A 16,112-nucleotide genomic window follows, 5' to 3' on the forward strand; every position below is an offset into this window, starting at 1 on the left:
GCGAATAATGGATTTCGATCCGATACGCCCGATGGACAACAACACCCCCTCTGGTAAAGAGGGTGGGCGCTTATTTGCTTGAGTTGCGTTCCCGGTGTGATGTTGACAGAACTGTTTGGCGCTTGCGGATTGTCAGTTTAATATCTTCCAGTAGGTTCAACCAATACAAACCGGGGAATTCCGTGAAGAAAGCAAGAATTTCGGATTATGTGTGGCGTGGCGCGTACGCGCGTCGCGTTAGTGTCGATAGTGGATTACGGGGATTTTTTAAGGGGCTTTTAGTTTTGGAATGACTATTGGAAAGTATGGCATTTATTACGCATTTGGTGAGGGTTTTTAAACAGAGAGGTTATAGACTAGCGACTAGCTCTAAGAGTTCTGATTGCTTGTTTGTTCTAAGAGTGTCTTGCGTGTACCGCACAGTACTGGCCGTAGAACTTGTCCCGGTTGGCCGTATTGCCGAAGTCAATCGGGTGTTTCGCCTCGTTGATCACCACGTTCAGCCGGACCTCGGACTTCTTGCTGACCCGTACGTTGGGCATCTTTACATCCCGCCCGAAACGATCGATAAAGGCGAAACTCGTGTACTTTTCCGTTTGGCGTCCAAATTCCTTGAAAAATAAAGCGCATTACCGTGAGTGTTGCTTTGTGCTGTGGAATTAGATCTCTTTTCGCAACTATTTACCCGCACGAAATGGAATTTGACACACACGACCGCTCGCTCGCAGAGCAGTACACGGTGGGAGCTGATCGTTTCGTTGTCGTACCGCACACGATCCGAGTACAGCACCAGGCCCATCTTTGCCGGGGATATCTTCTCGTCCATGTTGAACAGTCGGTAGTTTTGGAAGAGCAGTTTGCGGAAACCGGCCACCTGTACCTCGACGTATGCCAGCTTACGGAACAGATCCTGGTGCTCCATGTTGCCCGAGTTCATCTGTTCGGAAATCTGCACGACCAGCGCCTGAAGGAAGTGTTCCAACTTGTTCCAGTGCTGTACGCACAGGAAGGTAAACTCATCCATCGTCGGCGCGACCATACTGTCAGTGATACTGGAGCGCTGTAATTAAGGTGTCGGTCAGGTTTAATTGTCACGATTGCAAAGAAAGGGGTGGAGAAGATTGAAAGCGACACCATAAAAAAACTCCTAATGGGGTGTAATCAGTTTTCTAAATTTTGATAGATAGCATATTATTTTATCGATTGATTGCTAATCAGTAGGAGGTAAAAATGAGTGAGATTAGCTGCGGGAAAACATGTGGATATTGGGGGAAATGCACGAAATAAAGCTTATTGTGTTGTGTTAAGTGTATATTCGTTCGAATATGTCGCTTCAAGTAGACTGGAGTTGTTAAGACTGTTATCCTTTTTGATTGCTCCACAATGTGATAATGTCCGATTTAGATCGCTTCCATCTTTAACTAGACTGAATATCATATGAATAGCTACACTGGAAGTAGTTCTTGGTAAAGAGGAATGAGTAATCGTTATCAAACAATTTTATAATTGATTTGTTATGCAATTAAACTTATCAGACTGATCCGAGGTGCTTAAGAAATTATGCCCAACCAATCTTATAAGGACAAAATTGCCACTGTCTGAAAATTGAATAAAATTTGTACTGATGATCATGTATTGCACTATTATTGAGTGAACAATCGATAAATGTGTTTTGTCCGCATAATTTCATGAAAACCATCCATGGGGATGCAACCCCTTGCAACTGTCATATCACTGCACGAGGACTGTTATACAAATTTCAAACCATTTATTTTCATGAAACGTTTCATACGGTGCGTTGAAATGTTTCACACCATGCTGGTTATAAGGAAATTTGAATTGAAACGGTTACAAATGGTTAAACGTAAGCAAAGACTGAACTTACCGCTGCTTTGTGGATGTTTTTAAGGACTTCCGCTGCCGGTTTGAACAGACGAATGTACTCGTTGTGCATATCGAGCGCCCCTTCCTGCAGAATCAACCAGCATTCTTACTATCGTAACGTATTATCGTGTTGAAAATAATATCCTCAACTCACCTTCAGGTATCCGATAAACATCTCACAAACATCGTCGATTCCCGTGTCTGCTCGCGATAGGTCCTCATACAACCGTTTGGTGTGGAAGTGCAGTATCCGGTCATACACGCGCATAAAGTCCGCCACCCGGGACGCCAACTCCTGGGGCAGCTCGTTGAAGTAGTAGCGTCTATTAGCGGCCAGTATTCTGCAGAAGTTCTTCTGCATGGTGGCAAGCTGTGCGATGGGCTTATCGGTGCTCCTGTGGAAAGATGCTCGAACATGGTTAAGAAACGTATTCCGCTATACCGACAGCACCAGACCAGACGAGTACCAGCACCAACAATTTAACTCGCCCTGCGAAACAAACATGGCGCGCCAAAAGGATACATGAACATACGACGCAAAGAGGGAATGTATAGCACATGAAAACACGAGCATAGCGAGCAGTAACGTCCTGTTGCTTTCCAATCCGTGGTGCCAATTTTATTATCAAACCACACAAACAACGGGCTTGAAACGGGCTTAAAGCTAAAACGTACGGAGATATGTACAGAGATGAATTGTGAAGCGAGGGAACGAAGGATGTGAACGAGCACACAGTACAGAGGCCTCCCGAGATTGCTGAAGCCACATAGACACCATCTACAAGCTAACATACCAGGTAGTTTGTGAGGTCGATTCGTAACTTTCGCCTGAAAAGAAACAAACCGAACACTTATTTTCTCCTTCCGGGTGCTTTTGGGGAGCGTTCGTCCACTTACGTATACTATTGGTAGCACTATTGGTGCTGGACATCATGCTGGCAACGCTGCGCCGGTTAAGCGTCATCACGCTCGGTATTCGGGGCCGGACAAGCGTGTTGATGCGATCCCGCTCGTTCACCGCAAACTCCTGCATCATCTTTTCGACGTGCGTGGACAGACGCTGCGTCTCGTTCATGTCACCGCAGGTCACCTCGATCTCCTGGATGCCACGTTTCCTCGCGTACAGGTACACCTTGTTCCGGTTCTCGTTGTGGATGCCTATTTCCGAATCATCGTACCGGCCACGGTACTCGAGATAGGTTTTCACCTTCTCCGAGTAGATGGCGCTCCGTTCGAAGAGGAACAGCTTCGCCGGGTAGCGTCTTCGGTGGTCCCAATCGTAGATATCCACCTCGAACATCTTCCGGAACTTACCCTGACTGAACAGGTTAATCTGGAACAAGGCGGTAGAAGTGGTTCATGATATTAATAGTCGAATGGAAGAGAGCGCTTGTCTACTGTTCCCCGATAAGTGTTGCTTCTGTCCACCTGGTTAGTGTAGAGGGTAAGATCATAAAGGGAAAAATCCTGCAACCCCCCCTAAACACCTGTGATAGTGTTGTTAGTGTCCAACACCCCGTCACCTTTCATGCCCTCGCAGATGGTTAGTGTTAGTGTGGTGTGGACCACCCCATGCTGTGCCGTACAGTGTTTGAGATCAAGTGTGTCTAGAAAAATGCCCAATCCACTAATGACGGTAAGACCAGTGACCACAGTTCTCCAGTTCCTCACTCACGGGTTCTCGTTTGGCCGGATTATGATCCTGATGGGGACGCAGTATCAACACCATCGGTGTGTGCAGCGGACTGCTGAAGAGATCGGATATCGCAAGGCATTGGTTCATGAGTTCCAGCCGCACACTGTTCGGACCCTGAGTTGTATACAATCGAGGTAAATTCGTGCCAATTACAATCACACGCACACACACACGCTTTAGGTGTCAATTGTGACAGTCTGCAGACTTGGTTTGGTTGGTCACGCGAAAAAACTCAAGTGACGATCAGTGACGATCAGCACGGACACGCACGGGATACGCACCTCGTAGCACTCTTGAATGTCGTTGATGCTCATCGCCTCGTTCACGATGTCGATGAAGCGTTCGAGGCGCTTTTCCGCTTTGCACAGAATGCCGATCTCGTCCTTGACCGATTCGAGTAGCGTGTCCTCCATCTGTTTGAGGATCTCCTTGTTAATCTCGGCTAGCAGAAGCTTGTACCGGGGCAGCCGTTGGATCGGCTGCAGAAGGAAGCTGTTCAGGCCGAGCTTATCGTCCACTTCCTGCTGACGACGCTGTATAGGATACAAGGAATAGGGTAGAAGGTTCGTATAATCTTGTTTTTTCCATTGCTTCAGGGAGAGGTTACCTACCTGAAAGAAGTCCAAATTCCGGTTACATATCCGTTCCGACTTCGGGCGATTGAGCGCGAACATGATGTAGCAGTAGAACTTGTCGTTCTCCAGGAACCAGATGAAAGTTTCCGCGATTCCGGCAATGCTGGCCCGATTGTTCTTCAGCATCGGAAGGAACTGGTTCTGGTGCAGGTTGTGTATCTTCTCGATGTTACCAAAGATGTGAAACTTCTGTCCGCGCAGCGCCGGTGGAAGATCCTTTCCCGTCATGATGTTGACATAGTTCTCGATCCCTCGTCCGAGCGTTTGTACGTAGTTTGCCTCGTTTGCCAACAGCTCCTGCAGAATGCTTGTTACGCGACTGTGGAATAAGGACATGACACATGAGACATGAAAGACATGCAAGTGACGTTCTGACATGCCAGGCATGCGCAGTACTTACGCCGTTTTGAACGAACTGTTTGAATCGGGTCGTACGGCAAATGGTTGTCCATCGTCCGAGTCACTGTCGAACGAACTGCTGCTGAACTCGTCGTGCTCTTCGTAGTGCGGAGTACCATGATCGATCACCGGTACGTGCATGTTGTGAGCTTCCAAAATCTCTGGCGGTGCTGCTTCTTCACCGAAATCGCCCTCACTGCAAGCACAAAGTACAGTTCCAAGCGGATTAGGACGTATTGGGGCACGTTTGGTCGGTAGCAGCTTGCACTTTTGACTGGTTAGATCGGACGACTTGTATACGACCGATAAAGAATTTTGGGGGAATTTTTCCATTTAGCATTAACAACATTAATTGTGATCGCTCTGGTCAATGAGTAGCAAGACTGTATGATGTTGTATTTATAGTCCTTAGCACAAGGTTAATAGACGAGCTGCCAATTTTAACCAGCTTTGTGTGCGTCTAGTCGCAAACACATTTCGGAACTGATGATACACCCAACAGCTATGTGAAACGTGATAAGGGAAACTAACAAATGCCTTATACTAACATTATAACAATTTCTATTCCAATCAACCAGATGTCTCATATTGCTTTCTCTGTGTTCCGTTTTTTTCTTTTCGTTGTGCTCTACACTACCAACAGACCAGGCGTAAGTGATTCTTACGTACAGTCTTCGATGACTCAGAAGCTGTTTGAGCCGCCTTTGCCCATTTACCAAGTCGCAACGGTTCAAGTTCTTCCGCTAATCTGGTCGGAGGTGGGCACTTTAATGCTGGAATCGCGACGCGCAAACCCATTTGATTCCACTCTGATCGTTTGACCTCGTGTTTTGTTGTTGTGTGGTGCTCCAGGGTTTGCTGGTGTCTATCTGGTATCATTAAGGGTGATTTCTTTGTGGTGTATGCTTCGCCGCTCGCATTCGAATTTGTGCGGCGTGAATTCCCAAGAAAACTGGCACTGGCACTGGCGCGCATGCATTATTCATGCTGGCGCTGATAGGACGTATTATTGCAATTGCATAACAGGCAATGCAGGCGTACGGAACGTTCTTCTGCTTCCCTTCTCTTTCCTGCACGGCTCGAGGTCATCGCATACTTAAGGAGTGGAAAGTGTGCGAGTGTTCATTGCGCGGCACTTCCTGGCCGGCAGAATGTTTTGAGGGATATTATGAATTCTGCCATTCCAAAGTGGATGTCAACAAGATTATCACGATCGTCATTCTGGGCAATTCAATCCACTGCAGAGAAAGTAAATCTTTCTTAGTATGATGAGAATTAGCTAAGACTAAACGTTCTAAAAACCTTTAATACAACTTTTGGTGGGATCTTATTGCTGGGAAATTGATGAGATCTTCACCTTGATTAACAAGGTTGTAGTGTCATGCGTATAGTATAGCTTTGGGCGTTTATCCATACTTCATAAAGCAAGATCATCGATCGTAGGAGGCGATTGTCAAATGAAAAGTTATGTTGCATATTTTAAGGCGTTATAAACGCTAGATGTAACAAATAATACACAACGCATCACAACTAATATAGGAACTCAAATTATGGAGCATTTTGCATCTTGAAAAGTACATAGGAACCGCTGAAGATAATTTCATTCCCTCTTCGCTCATAGCAAAAGAAGATCCCAGCAATTTTCCTCGGTTAGATACAGGTGTTGTGCTGTACACTGATGTCTGTCTCACTGTGTCAAGTACCACTTATCGAAGTGAACATACAAATCTAATATTTATCATTAACACTTCCCGCCCACTTGCAGTTGTCTTCGAAGCCTTTGAAAGCCTCCTCTTATAGGTCTTTATTCAACGGTATCCTAACACATCTTATCGAGTCAATAAAAATAGCTACCAAAATAGCCAAGTAGCCTTGAAAAAGGAAACTTCCACAGCTAAGGCTCTTGTTGTACACCTTATAAAACATAGCTCAACGTTGTACGACGGCTTGGTACGTAGATCCGCGACCTCCTCCGATACGAGGTGATGATCGTACCGGTACGAAAGATAAGCATGCTATCATAGATTTAAATGTTGTTTTGGGGGTTGTTTGTGTTTGTGTCTTTAGTCACCCTTCAACAGGGGTGGTAAAGTATTTACCATTCGAAAGTGAACATACCTTTCCGCGATGCCAGCCCTGTTCGGCTCCGACTGCTGCTCTAGCGTTTCCTCTTCCTCCTCGCTAGTATCGAACTCGTCGTCATCGTACATGTAGTCGTAGTACTGGTCGCCACCCTGCTCCATCTTATCACCCTCGAGCTCGTTGGTGTAGCTGAGTGCTCGCGGACCACCACCCCCATCAACGCTTTCCTTCGCCACCATCTGTTGCGTTGTTCGGCTACGTCGACTTAGCCTTTTCTTGCCCACCGCACTCGCACGCACACTACCACTCACCCGCGCACTCATCGACATAACACGATCTTCCGCACTGGCCTCCAAATTGGGCATCCGCGAACGAGCCACAACGGGCAGCGGTGCTAATGCGTCTTGTGCAATTTCCGCATCGTTGGGGGGTTGATTTTCACTTTCCACCGTGCCACTGACGACCACAACACTTTCCACCGTTGCACTCGGTAGCACCAGGCACGGCACTGCCCGCAGCACGGATGAGGGGGTCGGGTTGGTCGATTCCGCGGCCACTTCCGGTGTGGTTGGCTCTTCGGTTACCTGTTGCAGTTCCCACGGCGGATGAAGCGTCGAACCGACGGTGGTCGACGACATGGTGCCCTGTTCCTGACGTTGCTGCTCCTGGCGCAGCTCGTCGTGTGTCAGGTTCTCGAAAAGCTGAGTCAACCGTCGCACGTACGACGCACCACCATTACCACCCTTCGGACGGCGCACCAGGGTGGGCGGGTGAGTGTTGGCCGGGTGGGTGGTGATCAGTGCTGGATCCTCCAGCGAAATACCGCTGTCGCACGAAATGCGATCGGCAGCTGGTTTCAAGTGCGTCTGCTTCTTCGGCCGGGCGAATGACTGATGGTTCGCCTCCTCAACATCGTCGTCGAGGTTGGTACCACTACCACCGTTGTTACTGTGGCTGTACATGTCGTTTTTCCCACCCACTATTTTGATATCTTGCGCAAACGGCGTCGTATGCGAGAGGCTTCGTTTCGTGCCGTCGGCAGCTCACGTCTCACGCACCGAAGATGATCACGGGCGTGCCGATGGGCAGGGCGAAAACAGAGGAGAAAACTGAGCCAAACGAGATGTGAGAAGATGTCATGCAATGGAAGGCTTCCTTTCTACTGATTCCGCACCGTTTTTATCGCGTACACACAGAGTATGTTTTCCCTTTTGTATTCGCGCTATCTGGCGGTTATCGTCGTGTTTTTCGCGCACCCACTTACACTCAGGCGTTCGCACTTCGACGCGCGCCCCACAAACACTTGGACGAGCTAATAGACACACACACACATTCGTGTGAGTTGTCCAGCGATCAAATAGGGGTGCGAGGGTGGAATGATAACTTGTTACCCTCTTTATTCGCCCGTTCACAGTAAGACGTTCGATAATGACCGGTAAACCATTTCCAGCCACGCACTTTTCCTTCGTTGTCGGCAGCCGGCTTTTCACGGTCAGAATTTTCCCGAACACTCGCTGTAGACCACCGAAACCAACCGTCGCTTGTAATCAGTGAGACGAAACTGCACTTACGCGCTGCGCGACACCGGACGAACTGCGGAATTCCGTGACTCAGTTGAATGGCCGCGTCCGCGCACTGTACTGACGGTGTGTTGGTTACAATTGGGCCGTGTGCTGCGTTGTTGTTGTTCAGCCGCGGGACAGTTTTTCCTTACCCCTTGCTTGCTTACGCGAGTACTTCGTAATGCGTGCAGCGGCAACAGGTGTGTGGAGGCTAAGGCGATCGTTATCAGAGGTGTGCGTAGGTCTGGTCTATTGGTCGCTATTGCCCGACTGCTGGAAGATGACACAACGTCGATGTATATTTTTCCAATAACACCAAACCGCGTGTGGTGTTGTGTCTGTAGGCGATCGGAATAGATTATACTGCTGCTAATGACGTAGTTTTGTGGATTTATTCTCACATCTAGTAGGCTTAGCTCGTGAGATGAATGTTATGTTAGCGTTGGTGAGATGTAGCCATTATCGTAGAGTAAACTTAGAGGGAAGCATTAACTAAGCACGTGCTAGTGGGCAGTGATGTGATAGCGAACCGAGCAGTAAATGATGCTTAGCTGACAGGCTGTTCATGCGTGTAGAAATTGATGAAAGTATAGGCTGTTAGAGCTATACTTTTCATCAATTTCTACAATTAAGTTTTGTAGTACATATTGCCGTACATATTCGTATTTACATCACATTCATCCTCATGATGTTTTCTTGTCTTTTTCAAGAAAGCTTTAATATTTCAGGGAAAGGGAAATATTTGAGTTTGTCCATTGATCATCACCACATCGATTGAATTCTTCTTGGCAGAAATAGCATCACGAATATCCTTTGCAATAGTTCTGATCGAATGTGACTGTGAACATAAGAAATCATGTCGGGATGTTCGTAATTTTCTACCAATTGTTCTCTTTATCGTAATTGTAATAACGTGTAATTTTGATATCATCTATGAATCATGGTTTTCTGATGTACCTAACAACACCAAGGAATTATACTTAATAATTATACCTCTTTAATTCATTACTTAATAAGGCGTCCATTATAAAGATCTGATCGTACATGGGAATTAGATATTCAAAATTGATTGTGAAAAGTTCAAACAATGTCGTCTTGGCGTAGACATTCAAGTGGACTTTTATCACGCAAAAAAGGTGCTTTAATACTTTAATACTTTAGTACTTATTGACGTAAAGTTTTGGGAAATCGAACATATCGTTACAGCGCGCAACTCGGGACATATGTTATTCCATGCGATAATTCCAACACGGCGCTGTGAAGATAACACACTCGCACATCCATTCCAACCCCTTCCAGGGGTGTGATCCCCTGGCATGATGGGTACAGTTCTTTCCAAATTAACGCTTAATGGCGTGGTTCCGTTTTAGTTGAATTTTCCTCATGCTTTCATTCGCTTCACACAACACACAGCAATGTGATCGCTATACCCACGCTACGTCCAAGTGTCCGTGGTGGTGCACTTTTCAGTTCGTGACTGGTGGACTTTTCCTCCCAAAAGTGGGTGTTATCGCGGGCAGATAACACCCTTCTTAGGCTAGCCGATGTATCAGATATCGATGACTCAGCGCGACCTTATTGGTTTTTGGACACATTAGCGATATCAGCAAATCGTTGCGGTGTCAGTTATGAATTCCTCGAAGTATCCCTTTCCTATCTCACAAATGTTTCCTTCCCCCAATGAAGTAAAACAAAAACTGGGACTCCCCGCCGTGTGTAGAATGATGGAATAATTTATTGCTGACTATCGATTACATCACCGTACGGCACTGCCGTGTTAACACACTCACACACTAGTATCACGAGTTCCATGCGTCAGGTGTCCTGTGTCAACCGAAACCATCGACATCATCAGGTCACGTAGAAAAATGATCGCCGCTTTTCGCGCTCCTTCTGCTTCATCTGAGTGGACAGGGTGTTGTACTGTTCGACCGTGAGGTAACGCAGGTGCCGCGAAGGGAAGATCAGTGTTGTTTTCCGACTGTCCAAGTACACGTACCAAACGCTGCCCTTCCGCTTGCTCGTCCGGGCCGATAGCTTCGTGTAGGGACAGTAGAACGTGACACTGCTGTACGTTTCGACTTTATGCTGTGGAATGTTGGGAAGGGGATTATTATTCATTCCATGAGACATGAAACCCCAGCACCAATTTACCTGTTCGGCGTTGATCTTCATGCACAGCAGACCCGTTTTAGTGAGCAGTAAACGAAACAGTGCGTACGATCCTTCCAATTTTACGATCTCGGAGTGTTTCACCAGCCCGATCTCGTTGAGAAACTGTACGTCCATGATCAGCTGTCGGATTTGATAATTCTCGTTCACACGCCGCTGGATAAGAGCCATCTGATCGTGTACGTACTGCAGCTCAGCCTGCTTGAGCCCGGAATTGGCTGTCCGATCCTCGTCCCTTTGGTTCCAGATAACGCTCAAAAATTGATGACACCGATTGATGTACTTGATCGGCAGGTAGAGAAAGGCGTCGATCGAGAGCGATGTCGCCGATCCAGCGGCGCCTCCTTTCGACTGGTTGTTCGAGTACTGCTCGAAGCTCATCAGCATCGATTCGACCAGCTTCGTTTGCTCGACGTAGCGGAGAAACACGTCGAACTCGCTGCGTCGCAAACAGTCCTGAAACACGCGGCAAAAGTACTGCAGATCACTGTCGAAGCTGAGCCGTTCGTACTCCTGCTCGAAGAGCCGCTCATTGATGGCCCGCTGCACGGTCAACATCTCGTCCAGTATTTCCACCATCTCCTCCAGCTGTCCAGCGACATCGTCCGGTAGGGTGCGGATGTACCGATTCGTACACTCCTCGAGCGAACGCTCAAAGTGCTGTTGAAAGTGGAGCATCGCTTCGATCGAACCGCATTCCGATAGGACGCTACCGGCTCGTTGAGACGCGGTGGTAGCATCCTCTTCCTCGGGAATATCCCCATTCGTGGGGCCACTGAACACGCTGAAGAAGCTGGAATCGCTGGCCGTGCTGGAGATGCTACTGCGGAAGCTTGAGTTCCGGCAGGTAAATGCGTCCCGCACTGTCGACAGTGCATCGCTCGCAGAATCGATTGCGAAGCTCTCCCGCTGATCTCTTCGATCGATGATCGTCTTGATCGCCATCATGATGTCCGGCAGGTGCGTTTTACCCGGGTTCTGTATGTTTATCTTCACCTCTATCTCCAACCGGTCGTGCCGACGCGAGGAAAGCCTCAAGATCTGTCGGTTGCTAAAGTCAAACTCAATCTCCTGATGCGTGTAGTGACCCCGGTACATAAGAGACTTAATTTCGAGCTGTTCGGCGTAGAACACACAGCGTTCGAACACGAACAGGCGGCCCTGATACTGCCGCTTTAGTCGCAGATCGTGAATGAACACGGGAAAAGCACTGCGGAATTTACCCTGATGAAGAATGTTGATCTGGAAAATGCGGAAAATGCAGTCAAAATTGTCAGACATTGTCACTGAAGGTATTAAATGCACGCGGTGCAGATACTTACAGGTTTGTTGTGATCGACATTTTCGTTGTCTTTAGGATACAGAAACAGCACCTGATTATCGTGGTTCTGGTTCTTGAGTACGACGGCCGGCTTGGGAACTCCGAAACCAAGTTCAACTTCATCGTCGTGTGCCTAGAATTGGTGCAAGCGTTACTAGAAATGCACTCGATCACGCAATCGATCGTATGCCTCACCTTTTCACATTGCAGAATATCGTTGATCGTGACCGACTCGTTCATAATGCCTATCAGCGTCTGGAGACGCTTCTCCGCCACGCAAACCTTGTGCAGCTGGGTGTTTCTACTGATGGCGCCCGGTTTCTTCACGAGCTGCTTGAACAGGCTGGCCAGCAGCAGCTGATACCGGGGCAGCCGCTGAATCGGCTGCAGTATCAAACTCTTCACGCCCAGCTTATCGCCGTGCAGCTGCTGATGTTCGCGGAAGAACTCGATGTGCTGTTCGCACAGTCGCTGCGACTTGGGATGATACATCGAGTACAGTATGTAGCCGTAGAAGCTTTCATTGTCGAGAAAGTGCACGAATGCGTCGGCGATGTGCTCCACATCGTTGCCCGCGGTCAGCAGCTTCGGCAGGAAAACGTTCCGATGAAACCGGTAGATGTACTGCAGGTTCCCGAACAGGTGATACTTCTTCCCGCTCAGCTCCGGCGGCATGCGGTCGTTAAACACACCGTCAATGTAGGTGGCGATACCTTTCTCGAGCGTGTTGATATAGTTCCGCTCCGTGTCGAGCAGCTCCTCGATGAGGAACGAGATTTTACTGCAACGGAAAAGCAAATCAATACACACGGCTATCGAGTGTGATAACGGGGGTGCCGCTGATAGTGAAGCACTGAAAACAAAGATGTGGAATGTGGTGTGTTGGGTAATACGCTACATGTCAATATCACTTGGAAGCAGATGCGGTTCTGGCGATTCCACCGGGCTGTCTCGGAAGGCGACACCTTCGTCGAGGGAATCCACCGACGGGGTGGCGCGCGGTTCGGAAAACTCCTGCAGCCGTGCATCCACAAACACGGAGTCGGTACTGGAGTCGGAAGTGTGCGAAGAATGGTGGGACTGTATGTCGTCCTCATCCTCGCTGTCGTCGGGCTGACCGCGTCCGTCGAGTATGCGCTGCAGCTCGTACGGTGTGAACCGCAAAGAGATGATCGTGTTCGACGCTTCTGCCGGTTGGTAGAACTCATCGAATGGCGTTGTTTCGAAGTCACTGGAATTGGAAGATCTCTGTTACGGATCTGCATTTAGAAGCAGCGATTCGGTCACTTACGGGCTGTAGGAGTTTAAATGTTTGATGTTGTCTTCGGACAGCCGCAGATAGATGAACTCATTCCAGGTGTCACACACGTCCTCCACGTCCGGCAGAGAATCTTTTTCAAAGTCACTAGAAAAGAGGACACTGTCAGGGGGAGAAGCACATTTTCAAGGGCGTGAATGAGGAATGTTTTCCAATAACTTACGAACAAATGCTCCACCGGCCGGAATCTTCCCGATCAATGCTGGGTGTGCCGGGTACGGTTTTCATGGTGCGCTTCTCGTCCGCTATCTTGTCATTCGGCAATCTGCAATAAAACAAAGTCGAATAGCACACACTTAGGATTTGTCGTTGCTACAATGTACTACACCGTTCGTGGTGTAATCCCGATTGGCGCATTTTTCTTTCCCCGCAAGCCAGAGCCCAGTTCGCCGTGATAAGCAGCAATTTGAAACAATGCGCGACCTGAATGCACCCGGAACTAGACCTGCAGGTCTCATGTAGACACGAGTCATATTTTCTTCTTCTGATTCAACTCGATCAATACCAGCAGCTGCCAGGTGTTTTTTTTCGCGTTGGCTCATAGGGGCGTTTGAAAATGTGTTTTTTTGGCGTGTAAACTTCCGGAGTTCTGAGTGATTGATATTAGTAAGGCGCGATCACACCCAGTTGTGGCTGAAATACGCAATGACTTGAGTGTGACGCAAAGGAAATGGATTGTTTGGTATATTTTAAGAGTCATGCGCATATGACGCGCACTTTGTCCCTTAAACGCGATTGCTTTACAGGTAGTGTTTAACGATATTCCGGAGTTTACTGACGAGGTTTAGCGTAACTTAACACTACTTTCTAACACTCTGTAAGGCTCAATCACTTGGTGTATCAACGATGTTGATTCGTAATCATCAACCGTCACTACTTTCAGCGGCTAGAATTTGTGTCAAAATTCAACAATACAATTCAACTAATCACACTTACAGCTCACACAACTCCAACCCCGCTTTGTAACGCACCAAAAACACGTCCCCGTCAAGTTGGACATTCCACGAGTTCATTAAACCGCTCCGAGACCTTCGCCACATTCACGGCCACTAGTGAGTTCCACTATTCCGCCTATCAAAGCTTGATTAAGTAACGATAAAACGAATTCTTCGCCTTAGAACCGCCACCGCGCGCAGCTAATCAGCTGTCTCGGAAGTTGTGCGGATTTCGACTGTGGCCACTTGCTTCCTATGGTACAAGTTTGCCAATCAATCGATGCTTAAATGTAGTTCAGCTGTATCTATCGTCCCTTCCCCTCGTGGACGGGGCTCTCCAGGCGTCCGCTGGTACGTGCATCATAATAAACATTTCCCTTACCGTTGGCTAAATTCAGCGCTATCTGCCGTTATCTTATCGCCCCCGATAACGCCCCGCTGGACGTTGTCGTTGTTGTCGCTGTCCTCGTCTGTAGCCACACTGGAGCTGAGCGAGAGAGCGGAAGCCGTACCGTCGGAAAGGTTGGATCGTTTTTCCGGCGTCAGGTGCACCATGTACCAGGATGGACTGGTGGGCTTCTCGGCTGCCTGTACCACGGCGCCCGACGTGGACGCGCTAGCAGAAGGCTCATCCAGTCGCTTCTCTTTCCGATGTCGGGCTGAAAACCGTCCACCGAAATTGCGCTCCAACGATTCGACGGCGCGGGTTTCTATTTTGCTCACCAGATGGCGTACGCTGATCTTCCGAAGGCTATCTGTGGGCAGGGAAGAATGCGAAGATAACGGCGGGATGGTACGAAAGTCCGATGCTCGATACTGACCTCTTTTACGCGTTCTTCTTGCGGGTGCTGTCGCAGTGTCCTCTGGTTCCGGCAGTACTTCGATTTCCACCTGGGATGCTGCGCTGCTGCCACTGTGCTCGCCGAATCCTAGCAGCCCGCTAATTGTGGTGTACCGTGCACTCATGTTGCTGACGTCGTGTGTCACTTTGCACCCGTGCGCATGGTCTACGGTTGCTACGATATTACGCCGAACCGCGGTGCGGAGATGTCCGACAGCACGGTGTAGTCTTCTCACCCTCACAGTAAAATGATATCTGAGTAGGCGCTTACTCGTCGCAGTATGTAAAGGTGCATGTTGCGTGATACGATCCCCCTAGAGATAAAGAGAGCAGAAAGGAAGCGTAGCAGTTTCGCTGCGAAATTGTTATCGTTTGCAAGTTCCATTACACTGGTGAAAGATGTGGCAGAGCAGAGTGGCCATCTGTTTTCCTCAACCTTGTGTGCGCTACAGTAACGCGAATTCCGATATCTTTTTTTATCGTAGTGTAACTGCTCTTTGATAAGATGGTACTGACTAGGAGCTTCTCCAACACTTTGATAGTAGTTTGGCTCTGTGGTGGACGAATGATATCACTGCAATCTGGTATCATGGAGAGACTTATAGTCTATACAGCGTAGCTTAAAGTTGTTAGTAGTAGCTCCTCGTCTAATCATGAGAAGCAAGCTAATTGCAATTGTTTCCCATTGTGTATCACGCTAATAGGCGGCAGGGTGTTAAATAGGCTAATTGCTCCGTCATGCTCAATTCTGCTCGATAAGAGGGAAAATATGAGACTCCCTTGCCCTTTGCTTTGCTTAGGAGTTAGTTCATACAGTTTTAGCTACCGCTCGCTAGATGGCGCCACTGAAATCCACTTGAAATCGCGTTCGGAATTTTTATTTGAATCGAGATAAAATTGTGTACACGGGTATAAGTTTTTGTTGTTTATTGAACCGTGCGCGTATGCGTATTTGTACATGTGTCTGGCCCTTTGTGACCCGCCTGCTGATGTGGACTATCAATTCGAACGCAAATTGGATCGTGCATGCAGATAAGCTTTGTGGGGGAATACCACGCTGCTTTCGGACGTTGTTGTCCGACTGCTCGGCAAGATAAGTAAATTCTGGTATAATCATGGCAATACAATTAGCTCCATGAAAGCAATAGCATTGGAAGACTTTTTTCTGTTTGTTTTGGGATAGCCTACTGAGTCATTTTGAGTGTGTGCTGCTCGTAGCTAATATTATTTCCTTAACCCTTCAGTAGCACAACGTTTCACCGATTCA

The 16,112-nt window shown here is 48.0% G+C and overlaps 2 protein-coding genes across 3 annotated transcripts; both read right to left on the minus strand.

Annotated features, from left to right (window-relative positions):
* Positions 1-295: 295 nt before the first annotated feature.
* On the minus strand, positions 296-8,187 carry LOC128307759 (uncharacterized). 2 transcript variants are annotated; one of them, XM_053045429.1, is made up of 11 exons: positions 6,733-8,187; positions 4,616-4,810; positions 4,192-4,534; positions 3,862-4,113; positions 3,560-3,694; positions 2,782-3,217; positions 2,679-2,712; positions 2,039-2,279; positions 1,886-1,969; positions 686-1,060; positions 296-611 (listed from the first exon to the last, which is right to left on the minus strand). In XM_053045429.1, exons 1-11 carry the CDS (start codon positions 7,656-7,658, stop codon positions 396-398), a joined length of 3,237 nt encoding a protein of 1,078 aa, XP_052901389.1. In that variant the 5' UTR covers positions 7,659-8,187; the 3' UTR covers positions 296-395. The 2 variants fall into 2 exon arrangements, with proteins under 2 accessions (XP_052901389.1, XP_052901390.1); XM_053045430.1 differs by lacking the exon at positions 3,560-3,694.
* Positions 8,188-9,991: 1,804 nt separating this feature from the next.
* Positions 9,992-15,042, minus strand: LOC128310651 (uncharacterized). Its single transcript, XM_053047347.1, has 9 exons — positions 14,826-15,042; positions 14,387-14,759; positions 13,233-13,334; positions 13,043-13,156; positions 12,650-12,982; positions 11,947-12,532; positions 11,753-11,884; positions 10,413-11,672; positions 9,992-10,346 (listed from the first exon to the last, which is right to left on the minus strand). Exons 1-9 carry the CDS (start codon positions 14,968-14,970, stop codon positions 10,110-10,112), a joined length of 3,282 nt encoding a protein of 1,093 aa, XP_052903307.1. The 5' UTR covers positions 14,971-15,042; the 3' UTR covers positions 9,992-10,109.
* Positions 15,043-16,112: the final 1,070 nt, after the last annotated feature.

This window comes from Anopheles moucheti, chromosome 2 (assembly GCF_943734755.1).
Source record: "Anopheles moucheti chromosome 2, idAnoMoucSN_F20_07, whole genome shotgun sequence".
NCBI lineage: Eukaryota > Metazoa > Arthropoda > Insecta > Diptera > Culicidae > Anopheles > Anopheles moucheti.